At 37.2% G+C, this 16943-nt stretch overlaps 1 protein-coding gene across 1 annotated transcript in view; it reads right to left on the bottom strand.

Moving 5' to 3' along the window:
• Window positions 1-963: 963 nt before the first annotated feature.
• The window catches only part of LOC135231563 (putative serine protease K12H4.7), a 77115-nt gene continuing 61135 nt past the window's right edge, over window positions 964-16943 (bottom strand). Inside the window, exons 6-9 of the mRNA XM_064287390.1 lie at window positions 12149-12347; window positions 10871-10961; window positions 9186-9394; window positions 964-1105 (exon numbers count right to left, since the gene is read on the bottom strand). Of these exons, the coding sequence (XP_064143460.1) occupies window positions 999-1105; window positions 9186-9394; window positions 10871-10961; window positions 12149-12347 (606 nt within the window). The 3' untranslated portion in view covers window positions 964-998. The remainder of the gene's footprint in view (window positions 1106-9185; window positions 9395-10870; window positions 10962-12148; window positions 12348-16943) is intronic.

Raw genomic sequence — 16943 nt, forward strand, 5'->3', positions numbered from 1 at the left:
AATGGACACACCATCCCAGGGACAAAGACATGAAGGCAGGAGGGGACAAGAAAGCTGGTAATGGGGAATACAAGGTTGAGAATGGGAGAGTGCTGACCTTTCAAGGAGTTCACAACCAATGTTACAAAACAATATGTATAGTATTTGTTTAATGAGAAACTGATTTGCTCTGTAAACCTCCATCTAAAGCACAATAAAAAAAATACTAAAAAAAGAGCATCTCATGTTCTTTTTAAGGAAAAAAAAAAAGATACCATCTTGACTGAATAATAATACCTTTGAAATAAGTTTTAGACATGTAACGCTATATGAAGTTCTCCTCAGATGAATTGAAAATAAGCTAATTTGGACAGAAGTTATAATGAAATCTCAGATGAGAGCTATAGTAATTTCCATGTTGAGATTAACTTTAATTTATATTAGGCACAGCAGAACCATTTTTTAAGCACTAGGGGACTTCAGGAAAGGTTGGTTGGTGGAGCCAGTTTTTCCAAAGAGATTTGCATCTGCCTCAAGAATTTTTTTTTTTAATTTCCAAATTCATTCAAGTTGTGTCTATCCCTAAATTTTTTAAAACAAAGATAAAAATTCATTATGTGGGAAAGTATTTTGTCTTGTTTATGTATTAATAGGTATCTAAAAGGAATCAAAACATTTAAATTTGCATGTTATGAATAGCCTTTACGAAAAAGAATAAGAGTTGATGAAATAGAGATTGTCCTGGAAAACATAGATTGTACAGCTTCCATCCCCACGGCAACCAACTGAATTTTTGCACCTGGCACTCCAGGGTAATTATTTCTTGCGTGCTGAATGATCTGCTCCTTCTCAAGGTCACCAAGAAAGGAGGAACAAGATGGCCTTCCATGAAAACAAAACTAACTTAAATCCTACAGAGATGGTCTGCTCTAATTTTACCCTTGTAGGACATTTTACATTTGAGCAATAAAATGGGAGTCCAGATTTCAGGTTCTGTTGTATTTATTTTTCAGAGAAATCTATTGCTTTAGCCATTGTTGTAGAATCTGGAAGATTTTTTCTCGTGCTTCAAGTAGTTCAGGTGAATCAATATCTTGTTTGAACATGTCTGCACAATGTCCTGCACCTAAAAAGAGAAAGATAAATGTCAGAATATGTACATGCCAAGCATCCAAAGACCAAATGTTCTTAAACCCCAGTTACACACTAGAACCAATTTGAACGCTGTTCAAACAAACCGGCACCAGACCCCCATCCTTCAGAGGTCCTAATTTAATTAGTCTGGGACTGGGGCGGGTATCAGTAACTTTCAAAAGCTGGTTAAGTGGTGATTAAAATGTGCAGCCATAATTAAGAAAGAGAATTAGTTTACTAATATAATGGGCTTTGAATCAAAGACATAAGCTTTTTTGTAGATTAAGAAATGGTAAATATAAGATATTTATTAAAGTGAGTTACTGTTTAAGTGTATAGAATCTTCTTGTGATACAAATTAATGAATGTGTTTGGGAATGATTAAGGTAGTAGATTTAGAGAATAATGCTTTTAGTCTCCTTTTTGTTCAATCCAAGTGTGATATAACTTAAGTTCCATCTGAAGAAGTTACACTGCCTGAATCTCAGTGAGTTTCTTTTTAGGGAGTTCTCCCAGCAGTCTACTGGAGCTGCAGTGTATAGTCCAAGAGCCAATTGTTCCATTTTCAGATATTCTGCAAGCTAGTTGTTACACAGTGAGCTTGAAACTGGGCTTGATGGGAGTATTTCCACCACATAAATAAGCAGATGTTAAAAAATCAGGGCTTTTTTTTTTTTCCTTTAGAAGAATGGATTGGTAAACATATAACACTTAAGCACAAGATCAAACAGACAAAATTTGATGGGGACTTAAGTATTTGCCAAACCTTTCATTTTGCAGATACGGAATGTACGCCTCAGAGAGCTTAAGTGACTTGTCAAGAACATTGCTAAGGATTGAACCCAGATCACCAGAAGGTCTGTTACACGCTGGATTATGTAGCAAATGCTGTTAAATATAAGCTCAGGGTTTCATGAATAAGCATCCAAACAAAACAAAAACATAACAAAACGGAACAAAACATTTGCCTTAGAGTCCAACTCATGGTGACCCCATATGTTTCAGAGCAGAACTGTGCTTCATAAGGTTTTCAGTGTCATGATCTTTGGAAAGCAGATGGCCAGGTCTTTCTTCTGAGGCACCGCCAACTTGTCAGTTAGTAGCCGAACACATAACCATGTGCCCCACTCAGGGATTCCAAGCATCCATCCATTCGGCATTATTTATTTTAGGGGCAAGATGTATTTGCTACTACCCACAAATTTCCTTGCTGCCAAGGCGATTCCCATTAATTGTAATCCTTTTGGAAAGAGTAGAACTGCCCCATAGGCTTCCCAAGGCTGAAACCTTTAAGGAAACAGACCACCACATCTTTGCCTGCTGAGCAGCTGGTGGGTTTGAATGCTGGCCGTTTGGTTAGCAGCTGAGTGTTTAACCACTGCACCACCAGAACTCCTTATTTTCTTTTAAGAAGGTAAAATTATATAATAACTATGGCACATCCAGACAGTGGAGTACTATTCACTCACTAAAAAAAAAAAAAAATAATAAGGAAGACTTCTATATACTTAGATGATAAGGTCTCCAGTGTATATTGGCAAGAGAAACAAGGAAAGTGCAGGACAGTGTATATACCCTTTTTTTACAAAGGGATAAGAATATATTTGATTGTATTTGCCAAAAGCAGAAGCCCTGGTGGCACCGTGGTTAAATCACTCATCTGCTAACGAAATGTGGGAAGTTTGAAACTACCAGCCATTCTGCTGGAAAATGATGTGGCAGTCTGCTCCCATAAAGATTTACAGTCTTGAAAACATTTTGAGAAAGTCCTACTCTGTCCTAAAGGTCATTATGAGTTGGAATCAAATTATTGGCAGTGAGTTTTTTTTTTTTTCTTTTTTTAATTTGCCGAAAAAAGAAATACCAGAAAGATGAACAAGAAACTAATAGAGGTGGCTCCCTAGCAGGTTAGGAGGGAAACAGTGCAGGAAAGGTAAGACTTTTGTCTGTAGAGAAATAAGCAAAGCCCCTCACAACTGACAGATGGTTACAGGGTTTCCTATAAACATATACAATTTCACAGAATTTCAAGTTCAGATGAGGTGACACCATGACTGTGATGAGATCAGGCAGAAATAAGACACACTGTAATCATGTGTGAACATAGACAAAAACAATGACACCCTGCAACCATAGGAGTTCTGGGTGATGCAAACCGTTAAGTGCTGGGCTACTAACTGAGAGATTGGCAGTTCAGGTCCACCCAGAAATGCCTTGGAAGAAAGATATGGTGATCTACTTCCAGAAGATCACAGCCATTGAAAACCCTCTGCAGCACAGCAGCACTCTGAAACACACGGGGGTGACATGAGTGGAAGCCAGAACTGGTTATTATTATACAACAACGAAAGGAACAACCTTTCTCCAGGCTGACATGCGTAGCTACTACTGTTCTACCATGACAGCCCCACTTTGTTCCTCCTGCCTCCTGAATAAAAATTATAATGATTCTCAATCATTCAGTTGCCTCAACTGACTTACAGCATTTAATTTTGACCAATGGCCAAATTCGAACATGCCAAAATATGAGAAGATAGTTCTGATGCTTACTGAAATAATGAATCTCTAAGAATAAATAATGACATTCTAAAAAAAGTAGGTTATTATACCAACTTGATTTTATTATCTAATATAATGAGTCATAAAACTGTATTTTCAATGAGCACAAAACACTAAGTGAATACAAGACCAATTAGAAATGGGATGATAAGAGATGTGGAAATGGAAGTAAAGTGGAAAAGGCATATTTATCTACAAAATTTGACTCAGTACTTCAAATTCTTTTCTAGTTATAGAGAAGTGAGCTTTTTTTTTTTTTTCCCACTAATGTGAAGAAACTGAAGATAAGACTTTGACCTTCTTGCTGGGTTCTCTAAACTTCAGTTTTATAATTTTTCAATCAGCACATAGTCTCTGAACATCAGCCATATAGCAGGCACCATGGATTCAAAAATGAATAAGATCCAGTCACAGCGATCAGAGAGATTGTTTCCTAGAGGGTGAATCTAAACTTCCCCTTTGCTTTCTCAATTCTGTCTAGATATCTGTGACCTGGGAAAGATTACTGTGTAGGTATTTGATCAATGTCTGTAAACATGTGTGATAAGTAGCTCTTAGGAGCAGTGACTGTGTATACCCTGAAACCCCTAATGTCCAGCACAGCATCTGGCACAAGTAGACCCTCCATAAATGCTTTTAAATGAATGAATCTGAGCACTCCATCTTACTAAGTTCCTTGAAAAATAAGGATTTGCTATAGCTTTGTCAGGTTTCCGAGGTCTTTTTGAAATCATAAGAACTTATATCTCCAAAAAACTTGGAAGGTAGGTGGCACGATGGTTAAAGAACAAAACTTCTAGTGAGACTCCTTGGCTTTGAATACTGGTCCTACTACTTATTACAATGGGAGTGTTAGTCTGGTTGTCTTAACGTCTGTATGAGTTCTTGTATGGTAGCATCAGAAAGGTTGGAAATTCGAATTCACCCATAGGTGACTCAGAAGGAAGGCCTGACTATCTCTTCAAAATAAATCAGTGATTTAAAACTCTATGGAGCATAATTCTACTCTGACACACATGGAATGATAAGGAGTCGGGGCCAACTAGACAGCAACAGATTTATTAGTTTTATGATCCATTTTCTCATCTATAAAATGTGAAATGTGTTAACAATTACCCTTGATTGTTAGGAGGATATAATGAGATTCCATATGTAAAGTGTGACCTACACTCTTCAATAAGGTAGCCAGCATGAGCTACATGTGGCTATCTTGTTGTTGTTACGTGCCGCTGACAAACTTTTGACTTGTAGTGACACTATGCACAACAGAAAGAAACACTGCCCTGTCCTGTGCCATCTTCACAAGTGTTGTAATGTTTTATCCCACTGTAGCAGCCACTGTGTCAGTCCATCTTGTTGAGGGTCTGCCTCTTTTTTGCTGACCCTCTAGCAAGCATGATGTCCCTTCTAGAGACTGGACCCTCCTGATAACATGTCCAAAGTATGTAACACAAAGTCCCACCACATTCGCTTCTAATTAGAATTGGGGCTATACTTCTCCAAGACAGATTTGCTCATTCTTCTGGCAATCCAAGGTATATTCAACACTATTTGACAACAACATAATTCAAAGGCATGGATTCTTCTTAGGTCTTCTTTATTCATTGCCCAGCTTTCACATTCATACGAGGCAAGTGAAAACACCATAGCTTGGGTCAGACACGCCTTAGCCCTTAAAGAGAAAGCTATGCTTTTTAACACTTTAGAGAGATTTTGTAGCAGATTTGTCCAGTGGAATGCACCTTTTGAGTTCTTGGCTTCTACTACCACGGATGGTGATAGTGGATCCAAGTATAATGAAATCCTTTGCAACTTCAGTCTTTACTCCACTTGTCAGGATGTTGCTTAGTGGTTCAAGTCTGAATTTTCTTTATGTTGAGGTATAATCTTTGATCTTTATCAGTAAGTGCTTCAAATTCTCTTCACTTTCAGCAAGCAAGGTTGTATCATCTGCATATCGCAATTTGTTAAGAAGTCTTTCCCCAATCCTTATGCCCCATTCTTCACACAGACTCCGTGTGGGTATAGATTAATTGAAATATGGTGCATCCAAATTGACTTGTGCCTTACATAAAATACACACTGGATTTTTTTTCTAGTATAAAAAAAAGTAAAAATCATGTTAACTATCCTCTTAAATTAATTATATGTTGAAATGAAAATATTTTGAATATATTGTGTTAAATAAAATATATTTTCAAAGTTAATTTCATTTGTGTGTGTGTTTGTATTTACTTGAAACTTTTATACGGTCTTCAGATGTATAGCTCAAGTTATGCTTTTATTAAATAGCATTGGAAAAAATGGTGGCTAGCACTGGAGGTGCAGTGATTAAAGCGCTTGGCTGTTAACCAAATGGTCAGAGGTTTGAACTACCAGTGGCACCATGCATGAAAGACATGGAAGTCTGGTTCCGTAAAGATTTACAGCCTTGAAAACTCTCTAGGGCAGTTTTACTCAGTCCTGTGTGGTTGCCATAAGTCAGAATCAACTTGATGCAATGGGTTTGTTTGGTTTTTGGTAGGTACAAATAACATTAGATTCATTTAAAAATAAGTAGAATCATTGTAAAATTTAGTGTTCTGCATTAATTCAGAAGTAGAATACAAAAGTTCTGTGTTCGTGTGGTAAAATAATTCTACGCGTAAGAAAGGGCATCTAGTGCCCTTTATATGCTATGGTTGCCTATTCCAAGTTATTTAAGTGTTCTTTCTTAGAGTTACCAATCAGTGAGCAATTTTTACATGTCAGGCTGTATACTAAATATTTTATACTTACCATCTTATTGAATAATATAGCCCTACAAATACAGAATCCACCACCTGTCAGTCAGTTTATCATACTGTGGTGGCTTACATATTATTAAGATTCTGGAAGTTATGCCAGAGGTATTTAAAACGCTAGCAGGGTCACCCATGCAGGACAGGTTTCGATGGAGCTTCCAGAGTATGACTAGAAAGAAAGGCCTGATGATCTACTTCTAAAAAGTAGCAAATGAAATCTGTATGGATCACAATAGAGTTATTGTCTGATACAGTACTGGAAGATGAGCCCCCCGGATAGGAAGGCAACACTAGCCTCGAATATGCTAGCAATCGTAATGGTTCTTTTCTACATGGCATTGCTATGAATTGGAGCCTATTCAATGGCAATTAGCCATAAAGTTTGTGATTAACATATATAATGTGTGATACATAATATACTTTATTTCAAGACAAACTTCATGGTTTCTATTACTACATTATACATCACCCACTCTTAAACACGAAAGAAATGGCAGTCAAAGCAAGTATGCAGGAAATATATGTGCCCATGTCACAGCTACAGTGAGCACCTCCTGCCTGGGTATATCCATGGGATTGTGACTCAGATCTGAACATTACCTGATAGGTCTTGGTGGGGAAAGGGCAAGGATACTTTCAGGAAGAGATCAGAAAACTGGAAAATCTTCTAAAGTTTGATGATCCTGGAAGCAACACTGACCCTTTAACCCTTAAATCTCCCTGACCTGCTCTCATGGAATAAGAACTTGCTTAAATCATGTTTCTTCTCATTTGTCTTAATTAAGGTATTGAAAATATCCTACCACCTATCTCCTTGACATTTTAATTAATCTCTAAAAGAACTGTAATTTTCCATTAAGCTAGGATCTCATCCTTGATATCTATTAAGAAACAAGAAAACAAGAACAAAGTATCAGTCTTGTCCCTGTTGGGATCATATTCATGCTGTGTCCTCTTTACAATAACAAGAAGGGGCATGAGACTGTCTTGGTACTCAATTTGTAGTCACCAAAACAAAAGGAGCAAAACTATTAGGAGTTTTGGGTAAGGCATTAGCCTCCCCACCCAGAATGGGTGTTAGGATCTCATCTCTAGGAGATACCATAGCGATAGTGCCTTCTGTTTTCATTAGAAAACCAAAATGACCTCATCCACCTTCTTGTAAGTTAGACTTTTGGGCAAAAATTGATTACTAGCGTCATATACACTCATACATACACACACAATGTGAATGAGAGAACTTTGGGTTAGCTGGAGTGGGAATAGATAGATACTGCTTAGATGTCTTTTGAACTATTCCAGGAAAAGTTACAGAGAAGCTTAAGAGCCAGGTAGCAGGAATTTGACAGTATTCTTGATTTGGGTTGGATAATTGTAAGAAAGGTAACTCCAACCCAGGAACTTTCTCAAATTCCTGCCACTAAGACTATAAACCTACTGTGTTTTCCCTCGTACTTAAGGTGTTTGCTCCATTTAAAGCAGAGCCACATGTGAATACAGGTCCTCCATGTGTTTCTGGATGCTTTCCTTTCCTGACTTTCCTTCAGTGTGACATCTTTCTCCTTAATCCTATTCCATTCAACAGCAGGTTTTTTTTTTTTTTTCTTCCACTCCTCACAGTCAAGGTGTTTAAGCTTCCTGTTTCTGTTTCTTCATCTCCTCTATTTCAGTGTGCTTTATCCTTACTTCTACTGACTCATCCAGAATAACACTCAATGAGAGAGGTCAAGATCACTAAATCCAAAGGCATTTTTGATATTCTCATATTAAAGTTTGAGAGTTTTTAAGCTGAAATTCATGGTGAAGGCTTCTGTAAATGTCATATTAGCATAATAAATAGCAGATTTTATTTTGCAATGAAAATACACATTTTATCCAGTACTATATATAGATTATTGAGATTATCTTAAAATTAATTTCAGTTACCTCAGCAGGTAAAATGGATCACATGAAAAGATGGTGTGATCCAAGTAAGGTTACTACTCTAAGAACCAAGCTGTTGTGCTGGTGGTCACTGATTTATTTAGTGTTCAGAGACCTTAGACAAAACTTCTTTTAATGATCAATTAAATTCACAAAAGAAAATGCCCTCATATCACTTGATTATATGAAACCACATACACTTCTTATTAAAAAAAAAAAAACACAAGGCCAATAGTACTCAAATGGTTAATTTTATAGGTACATTAGATGTCTATGCTAATTAGTACTTTTTAATGTGTTCTATTTTGGATGCCAGGCAGAAGTTGAAAAACTAGTGAAGACTAAATGAACTACTTATCACCTGCTTAGAAGTATTTTGTGCTTTTTGTCAATAACAACATCAAAAGCAATTTCTTAACGTTATTGATAGCTGTAGTCAAGCCTGCCCCAAACTCTTGGAGACCCCATACACAACAGAACTAAATGCTTCCTGGTCCTGTGCCATTCCTGTGATTGGTTGCGGATCAAACCATAGTGATCCCTAGGGTATTCATTGGCTGATTTCTATAAAGAGATTATTTTAATCTGGAAGATCCTTTCAAACGTGTACATCATAATACACAGAAGCCTCTAATGACGAACTGGTAGTGGCTGTACATAATGTGTATTGTCAGGGAATCCGAACCTGTTTTCCCACATTGAAGGCAAGAACTCAACCACTGCAACACTTTAGCTTCTTTCATTTCTTATGGTATTCTGACATATTTCATCCTATTTATAGGCCTTTGACTATTCACAATGTGTTACCTTTAATGAAGACAGCAGGCAAATCTTTATTGATATCCTTTGTGATTCCCAAAACATGCCAAGGATCAAACGAACCATTGGGAAAGATGATTTTACTTCCCGTCACGTTGAAGCCACCATAGTACGCATTGGTGGACATAATACCCGTGTTCAGTGAATCATTATTGAACTTAGGGCCAAAGAAATCAGAACATTGTTGAAGAAAATAACTGCAAAGAAAATGAGACAAAATTTTAGGTGCTGGAGATCAGGGCTGAGGAATGTAGGAAAGACATCTATGGAAAAAGTGTGGTGTTATTTATTTAGTTGTTTTGTTTTCCCCTGAGAATCTGAGTTACTTAAAATAGCTAAAGAAGAGTTTCTTCAGTTTAAGAAGGAAATGTATCTATTTATCTAGCTAGCTATCTAGCTATCTGTCCAAGTCCAGCCTTTCTTTCCTCCTATGTGGTCCTCGATTCAGTAAACACAGAGGAATGTGGCCAACGGAGTATATGTCTATTGGACCTTGGTCAATGCCATGTACCACCTTAGCGAGGAGACTATAGACACCGCAGACTGCTGTTTTCTGGATTCCATCCAGGACTTCAAAACAAAAAAGCAGAAAACCCTGTTCTTTGTCTTCCCAAGTCCATACTTGAACTTGGACTGGTAACCACTGTGGAAGGAAGAAAACTGAAGGCGTAGCCTGCCAGCCTGATAAAGAAGAAGAGACCACAGAGGAAGTGAAAGTGAGAGACTACCTCCAATGCAGAGAGTCAGGCCCCAGGGCTACTTGAACCCACCCAGTTCTAGTTGTTCCAGCCTGAGGGTTTAGAACATCAAAAAGAGACTAAAGAAGGGAAGCTATCAAAAGGAAGATTTCTCCTCCTGTGTCCTAGAAGCAAAAGTGATATGCAAAAGAACAAAGGGCTGAAAATGTAGATGGCCTTCTCTCCCCACTGGTGAAATAGACACCAAAAGAAGTGAGGCTAAAGTAGGTGTTTGCCCCAATACAGGTACCTTCGCCATAGACATCACTCTTAAAAATTGGGGTTCAATTAATATACTTGACATAGAATAAGTCCTAGCTCCTTGCCTCATTAGAGAATTCGAGCCTTTGGACTTTGATAGGAGAAAATATAGGCTCCATGTGAGGAATCATATCTTGCTCTACAGACCCAGTAAATATGAACAAAAGATCACAAAACAATGAGAATAAAGTTTACTAAGGGTCTTCTGTCTTGCTTCATACAACTAGCAAACCTCCACTAACCAAAATTCAAAAGAGATGGAGAACTTGCTTTCTTTAGTTGCAACTTGGCTGTCACCCATGTTCCTTCATTGGATTTTTCAATAAACACACAAAGTACATTCTTGGTTAAAGAGTATTAGACAAAATGAGCTTCTATTGCCAGCAAGTAAGACTGAGGCTCCTAGTTTATTTATTCTTATTCATTCTCTAAAACCTGTAGAGTGTTTCCTGGCAGCTAATAGTTAAGTTAGATTTGGAAATCTGAGATTCTATATCTTATTGGAATTATTTTTGATTCCTCAAACTTCCATCCAAAAGACTTCTACCTCAAGTTTTACCAGTTTGAAATTGGCCAATTTGAACAATTCAAGTGTGGGTGGGGGGGGGGAAGAAAGAAAGAAAAACCTGCAATCATGGTTGTAGTGACAAACAGAATTAAAAATAGAATTTTTACCGGAGAGGCAACCCAGTGAAGGGCTGGTTCTTTGAATCCGTGGTCTGAAAGAACCCAAATTCAGTGCAAGACTGATAGAAGAATTGCCTGCCTGGAAAGCAGAATGACAATTGATTTAACCAGAAATGAAATTTTTGTCAATTACCAAATAAAAAGTTTAAAAGTTTTCAGTACACTAATTTACATGATGCTTGTGACTTTCCAAAACAAATTTGATCATGTCATTATTAATATTTTTAGTCATATCCAACATTACCAGAGCAAGACTGGAAACTACATCCAATGAGAAGGAGATTCTGGCAAGGTCCCCCCACACATGCTCCTAAAGTAATCTTATCTCATTCCCTCAGGACCATCTCTATGAGCGTCTCGATTCTGTCCTTCTTTACGCCCTCGGTTTCCAGCTTCTACTGGAGCACACTCCATTCTATCTGTATCTCCCTCTAGTTAACTCCCCTTCAGGATGTCACATGCTTTCTCCACGAAGTTTCTTGAAGGAAAGATGCACACTCAATGCCCCTGTGCCTCACCATCTCCACCTCTTCAGTCACGCTATAACTACAACTTCTCCCCCAGAGGTCACCAATATTGGTCGATGATACAGATCAATTCATCAATTTGTGGATAATAACTGAGATGTTCAGTTCATTTAAAGTCTAGCAGCTATGTCAAGGATTCACACGTCCTTGATCAATTTACTTCAACATATTAAGAACTATTCATACTACAAATAGCTTGAAGTTGTAGTTATATTGGATGTCAAACAGGCTAATGTTAGAGAGAGGGTCCTTGGTGGTGGAAACGATTTTCACTAGACTATTAACTTAAAGGTTGGGAATTTGAACCCACCCAGCAATGTCACACAAGAAAGACCTGGTGATCTGGTCCTATAAAGATTACAGCCAAGACAACCTTGGTACATCTCTGTTCTGTAATGTATTGGTTGCCATGAAACGAAATTGACTGGACGGCAACAGTTAAGGTCATTTCAGAGTGCAACCACATTTGGAGAACTGCTGTACATAGAATTTGAAGTGGAGTGAAGTATTTCATTGGCTCCAGTGATGCTAGATTAGTGTTGAAAAGTACTAAGTGTCACTTTTCTGTTTTCTGCTTCTTGCAAGCCTAAAGATTTGGTATTTCTGAATCTTTTACTAAAGTGATTTAATCTGTGTATGTCCAGCTCCTGGACTCATTCACTCTTTGTTCCCATCCTTGAGGTAACCCCTTAGCTCTGGTTATTTTGTCACTTTTCATTTTCACCAGATAACGCTTTACCTTTTGTAGGATTGTGGTGGTTGAAGGAAGAGTCCAAGAGGAATTCCAGTTTCTTTCTGTAATGTGCAGCAAAGCAAGGCAAATGTTTAGTCTTGAATATGAAATGTATAATTCCAACATATCTATAGTATGGTGAACCCAGTGAGGTGTTAGCCATCATGTCACAAATTTCATCCATGCTGAATGAAACCTTTTCTCCCTGCAAAAATCAAGATTCCGATTATCTTTAAGACAATAAATATGGGATGGGTGTCAGCTCCAAATGGAATTGAGCTCCAAAATTATTTTCAGTGCTTTAAGTGATTGTTTTCAATTCAAATAAGTTACAAAAGATCTTTGTTGACTTGGTCTGGCTAACTGCTGAACCAATATCAGTTGGTTTTTATAATGTACTGTATTTAAGTAAGATGCTAATATTTGATAAATGTGGATGAAAGGAACATGAGACTTCTCAGTTTACTTTTCGAAATTCCTTGTGAGTCCATAATTAGTTCAAAATAAAAAGGTATAAAAAAATCAATGCAAGTCATGACCAGTTTACCCCTTGTTGTACCAGATGTCTGTCCTTACTCACTCTTTTTGGCAGTTAATCTGGCTGGGTTAGAACAGGGTGACCTGAGGGGTAAGGCTACCTTGGTTAGGTACTCCAGTCTCTGGACATGTTCCTTAATCTCTGGCACCCTTCAAAAAACAAAAAACTTTCCCTAATCTCCCAAAAAAGTTGTGATTTTTTCTAGATATATCAAAGTTCATAAGTTTTCCATTTCAAAATGGAAATCTTATTACATGACCCATTGGATCAAAAGAGTTAGAAATATTATCATCTTCATATTCAAATTTTCTTTTAAATTTTCTGCTTCTGAGGGTTATTCAAAGTGTTAAAATTCACTATGTCTTTTTCTTCAGCCCACACCAGACATAATTTCATTTTTTTCTATTTGCTTATAATTGTTACTATGAAATAGGTCAGACCCAGAGTACTCCTACTTAATGAGACAGCTTTCTAAAATTTTGGAAATGAAATAATTTATTGAAATAGTTGTGTTCTATCCTACGGTGTATCCATTATTCTATTTTTTAAAGAATTTCCAAGTGTATTTAGAATAAAAGATGAGTAAGATGAGGAGTTGTAGCATGTTAACAATTCGATAGCTGACAGATATCATCATTTAGTCTGATTTTCAGAATGGAAGGTTGTATGTATTGTTTGAATTTCTAAAAATACACTCACACCATGTGTGTCTTTCTCTACAACTAATTTATGACACCTAGACAACTAGTGAATACCTACTTGGGCTTTTCTTTCTTTCTCCATATGTTCTCCTCCCCTTTCTTAATTTTTTACCTTATCATCTTTTTATTCTTATTATGCTGAACCGCGGTCTTGGCAAGAAAAATCAAACTCTCCAAAATTATTTTCAATGCTTTAAGTGATTGCTTTCAGTTCAAATAAGTTACAAATAGACTTTGGTGGCTTGGCCTGAAGATCAACTCCTGAAAACTATCAGCTCACTTATATGGGTTGCACAGTCTTTTAGAAGTGAGTCAACCTCCCTTGTGCAAGACACATAGCTCATGAAGCACTTGCTTTAACAAAGACTTTTGGTATTCAGGTTGACATTTGGTTTGGAAGAGTTAACAAATAAACAAGCTTTGATTAAGCATGCAGTAACTTGCCAGAGCAAAGTGAGAACCTGTCAGAGGTGTAAAAGGTGTACCAGGTGTACTAGAACTAAGGATCTAGTAGAAGACAAGGTACGTAAAACATGGAAACAGTAATGAGCCACTCTGGGAATTCTGAGAGAGTTTTGTAAGGACTAGGATCATGAGAAAAGCTTCTTGAGGAGGCAGGAATTGAGGTGGACCTGGAAGATGGTATAAGGTTTAAATAAATAGAAGTAGAATGCATTTGTGTTATTTCATTAATATGAAGTATCTAGAACAGAAAAAGGTATAGAGATAAGTGTTTAATAGTGGTTGCAGGGCAAAGAGGGAAAGAGAAAGGGGAGAATAATTTTTTAGGTAATACAGAGTTTTTGCGTATGGGGATGGAAAATTTGGCAATGATATTGGGGATGATTACACAACATATTTATGTTATTTTTTTTATTGAATTGTACATGTGAAAAATGTTGAGAGGCACATGTTAGGTTTTTATGTTCATACAATAAATATTAAAAAATAAAAAATTAGAGTGCATTGTAGGCCGGGGAAAAACATGTCTGAAGAAGTGGTGGCAAGGATGTGCAATGTCTAAGAGGATGGTCAATAAGCCTGGGTGTGTGCCATTGAATTAGCTACTTAACTTTCTGGATGTTAGTTTGCTCATATGCCCCATGTGGACAATAAAAATAAGCTAATCAGAATAACTCATAAGTTTCCCGTGAGGGTTAAATGAAAGCAGTCCTTAGGATAATGCCTGGAACAAAGGTCTTTCAATAAGAAGCAGCGTTATTTTCACTATAATTATCATATTTCTTCTTCCACTTTTTTTTTATTGTGGGAAGGGTATACAAATTAGAACACTTGCCATTTCTACCATCTGCGTATACAGTTCAATGGTATTAATCACGATTATCATGTTGTTCAATAAACACCTTGTATATATACATACATATTTTTTTTAATCAAGCGAACAACCAAAAAAAAAAAAAACTGGAAATATCTATTAATCTTAGAATGTGGTCAGGTATGGAACTCTTACATTTTTGTTGATTATCATTTTCAGAGGGTTAAAGGTCTGTGTAGAAAAGTTTTTAAAGGAATAATAACATTTTTATTTCAAATATGCTACCTATTAAGAACCACAAAAGTTTTAATGTAGATGAAGGTCAAATCTGTTGGCAGAAATATGCATGCTGATTTACACGTAGTGAATTGTGGATTTAGGAACCCCTTTCTCACTATTGCCATACTGGGAACCCTGGTGGCGTTAAGTGCTATGGCTGCTTACCAAGAGGTCGGCAGTTCAAACCTCCCAGTTGCTCCTCGGAAACTGTATGGGGCAGTTCTACTCTGTCATATACGGTCACTATGAGTCGGAATCGACTCGACAGCAGTGGGATTTAGTGGATATATTGCCATACTTGGAGTTCCTGAGCAGTGCAAATGGTTAACAAGCTCAACTGCTAATTAAAAGGCTAGAGATTCAAGACCACCCAGAGGTGTCTCAGAAAAAGGGTCTAGCAATGTACTTCCAAACAACCATGTAATGGAAATTCTGTGGGTACAATCCTGCTGTGACACACATGGAGACACTATGAGTTAGATCAACATCACAGAAACTAGTTAATTAAACCCTACATTTGCACAGAAAATACGAAGCTGAATACCAACACAGAAAGGGTTGCTAGAGAAAATGAGTGTGAGAAAGGAAAAATATTTATTCTTTTTTAACTCATTTTTCTCATGTTTAATAGGACTTCCCTATTGTGAGATTATGGGGAGGGGCACGGAGATCCCTGGTGGTGCAGTGGCTAAGAGCTCTCCTGCCAAGCGTTCCACTCTGTCTTATAGGGTGGCTATGAGCCGGAACTGATTCAACGTCAATGGAATTGGCTTTTTGTCTTTTTTGAAAGGATGGACATTAGCACTTAGTAAAGAAGATAGAGTCTTAAATTCTGTTTAAATTCCATAAAAACCACCTAAAGACCTGATGCCTGGTTTGGCAGTGAGGCCAAGAAATCTGCATTGTTAACATGACTTTCAGGTAACTGTGCTGCAAATTGGTCATCACAATTTTAGAAATTCTAGTAGAGCTGAACTCTCTTAGATGCTGGTATTGAAAGAAAAACCTACTCTCACTATGTGGTCTATATAGTGGCGTTCCAGGGGATTTGGCTTGATTTGGCATAGCTAAAGCCCTGGTAAAACAAGGAATAGATTTGCAGCATTTGCTTGAGTGAGGGAAAAAGCCTTGAAAAATCCACAATTGTCTGAGCATCATCTGTGTGCACGGCCTCACATTAGATAGCAAGGGATTAATACATATTCCTCTTTTCTACTAGGCTCTACAAAAGGCAAATCTAAATATCAATTTTTTTTTACTAGAGTTGTATGTTAGTCCAGGAAAAAAAAAAACAAAAAATGCATGAATTTCAATCCACTCACCTTCCCGCATAGCACATAAAATATTACCAAATCTAAGTTTAATGTATTATCAGGAAAAAAAGCTAGATCTTTACATAAGAAAATTCTATGCTGTAAAGGTTTTAAGTGTGTAGTTGCCAGTCCACATATTCCTAAGTATATTTTGATATTTCAGTCATGAAGCAAAAGGTAGAATGAAGTCTCTTATAAACAACAAAAATCTTGGAATTGTAAAAAGAAAAAATAAAATAAACCATTAAGAGGAAAATCTACCCTCGACCAAGGCCTTTCCAGTCACTTCCTAACTCCAAAACACACCTCAAGAAATTACTGGGTCTTATTCATTAAAATCATGAAGCCAACAGGTACTGAGGGAAAGAACCTGCCTTGTGAAGACTAAATTTTCAATTTTAATGAGCATGTGAGCTTCCTTTAAATGTTCTTTGAGGAAGACACTATCCTGCCATCACCTGCAGAACAGTCTTGCATCTTGGTTTTGCCTCATTTTGGCTATGTGACTACAGGCCAGTCACTTGGCCTCTCTGAGGTTCAGGGTCCATAACTTTAAAAGTGTATGTAATAATGCTCACTTACGGGAGTATATCAGAGTAAATGAGATAAAACACACGTACCTGTCCTATAGAGTGCTGGATCATAGTTTTGATCATTAAATCTGATATTATTCATGATAGAATGAACATTTCAT

The sequence above is a fragment of the Loxodonta africana genome, chromosome 6, assembly GCF_030014295.1.
Source record: "Loxodonta africana isolate mLoxAfr1 chromosome 6, mLoxAfr1.hap2, whole genome shotgun sequence".
NCBI classification, from domain to species: domain Eukaryota; kingdom Metazoa; phylum Chordata; class Mammalia; order Proboscidea; family Elephantidae; genus Loxodonta; species Loxodonta africana.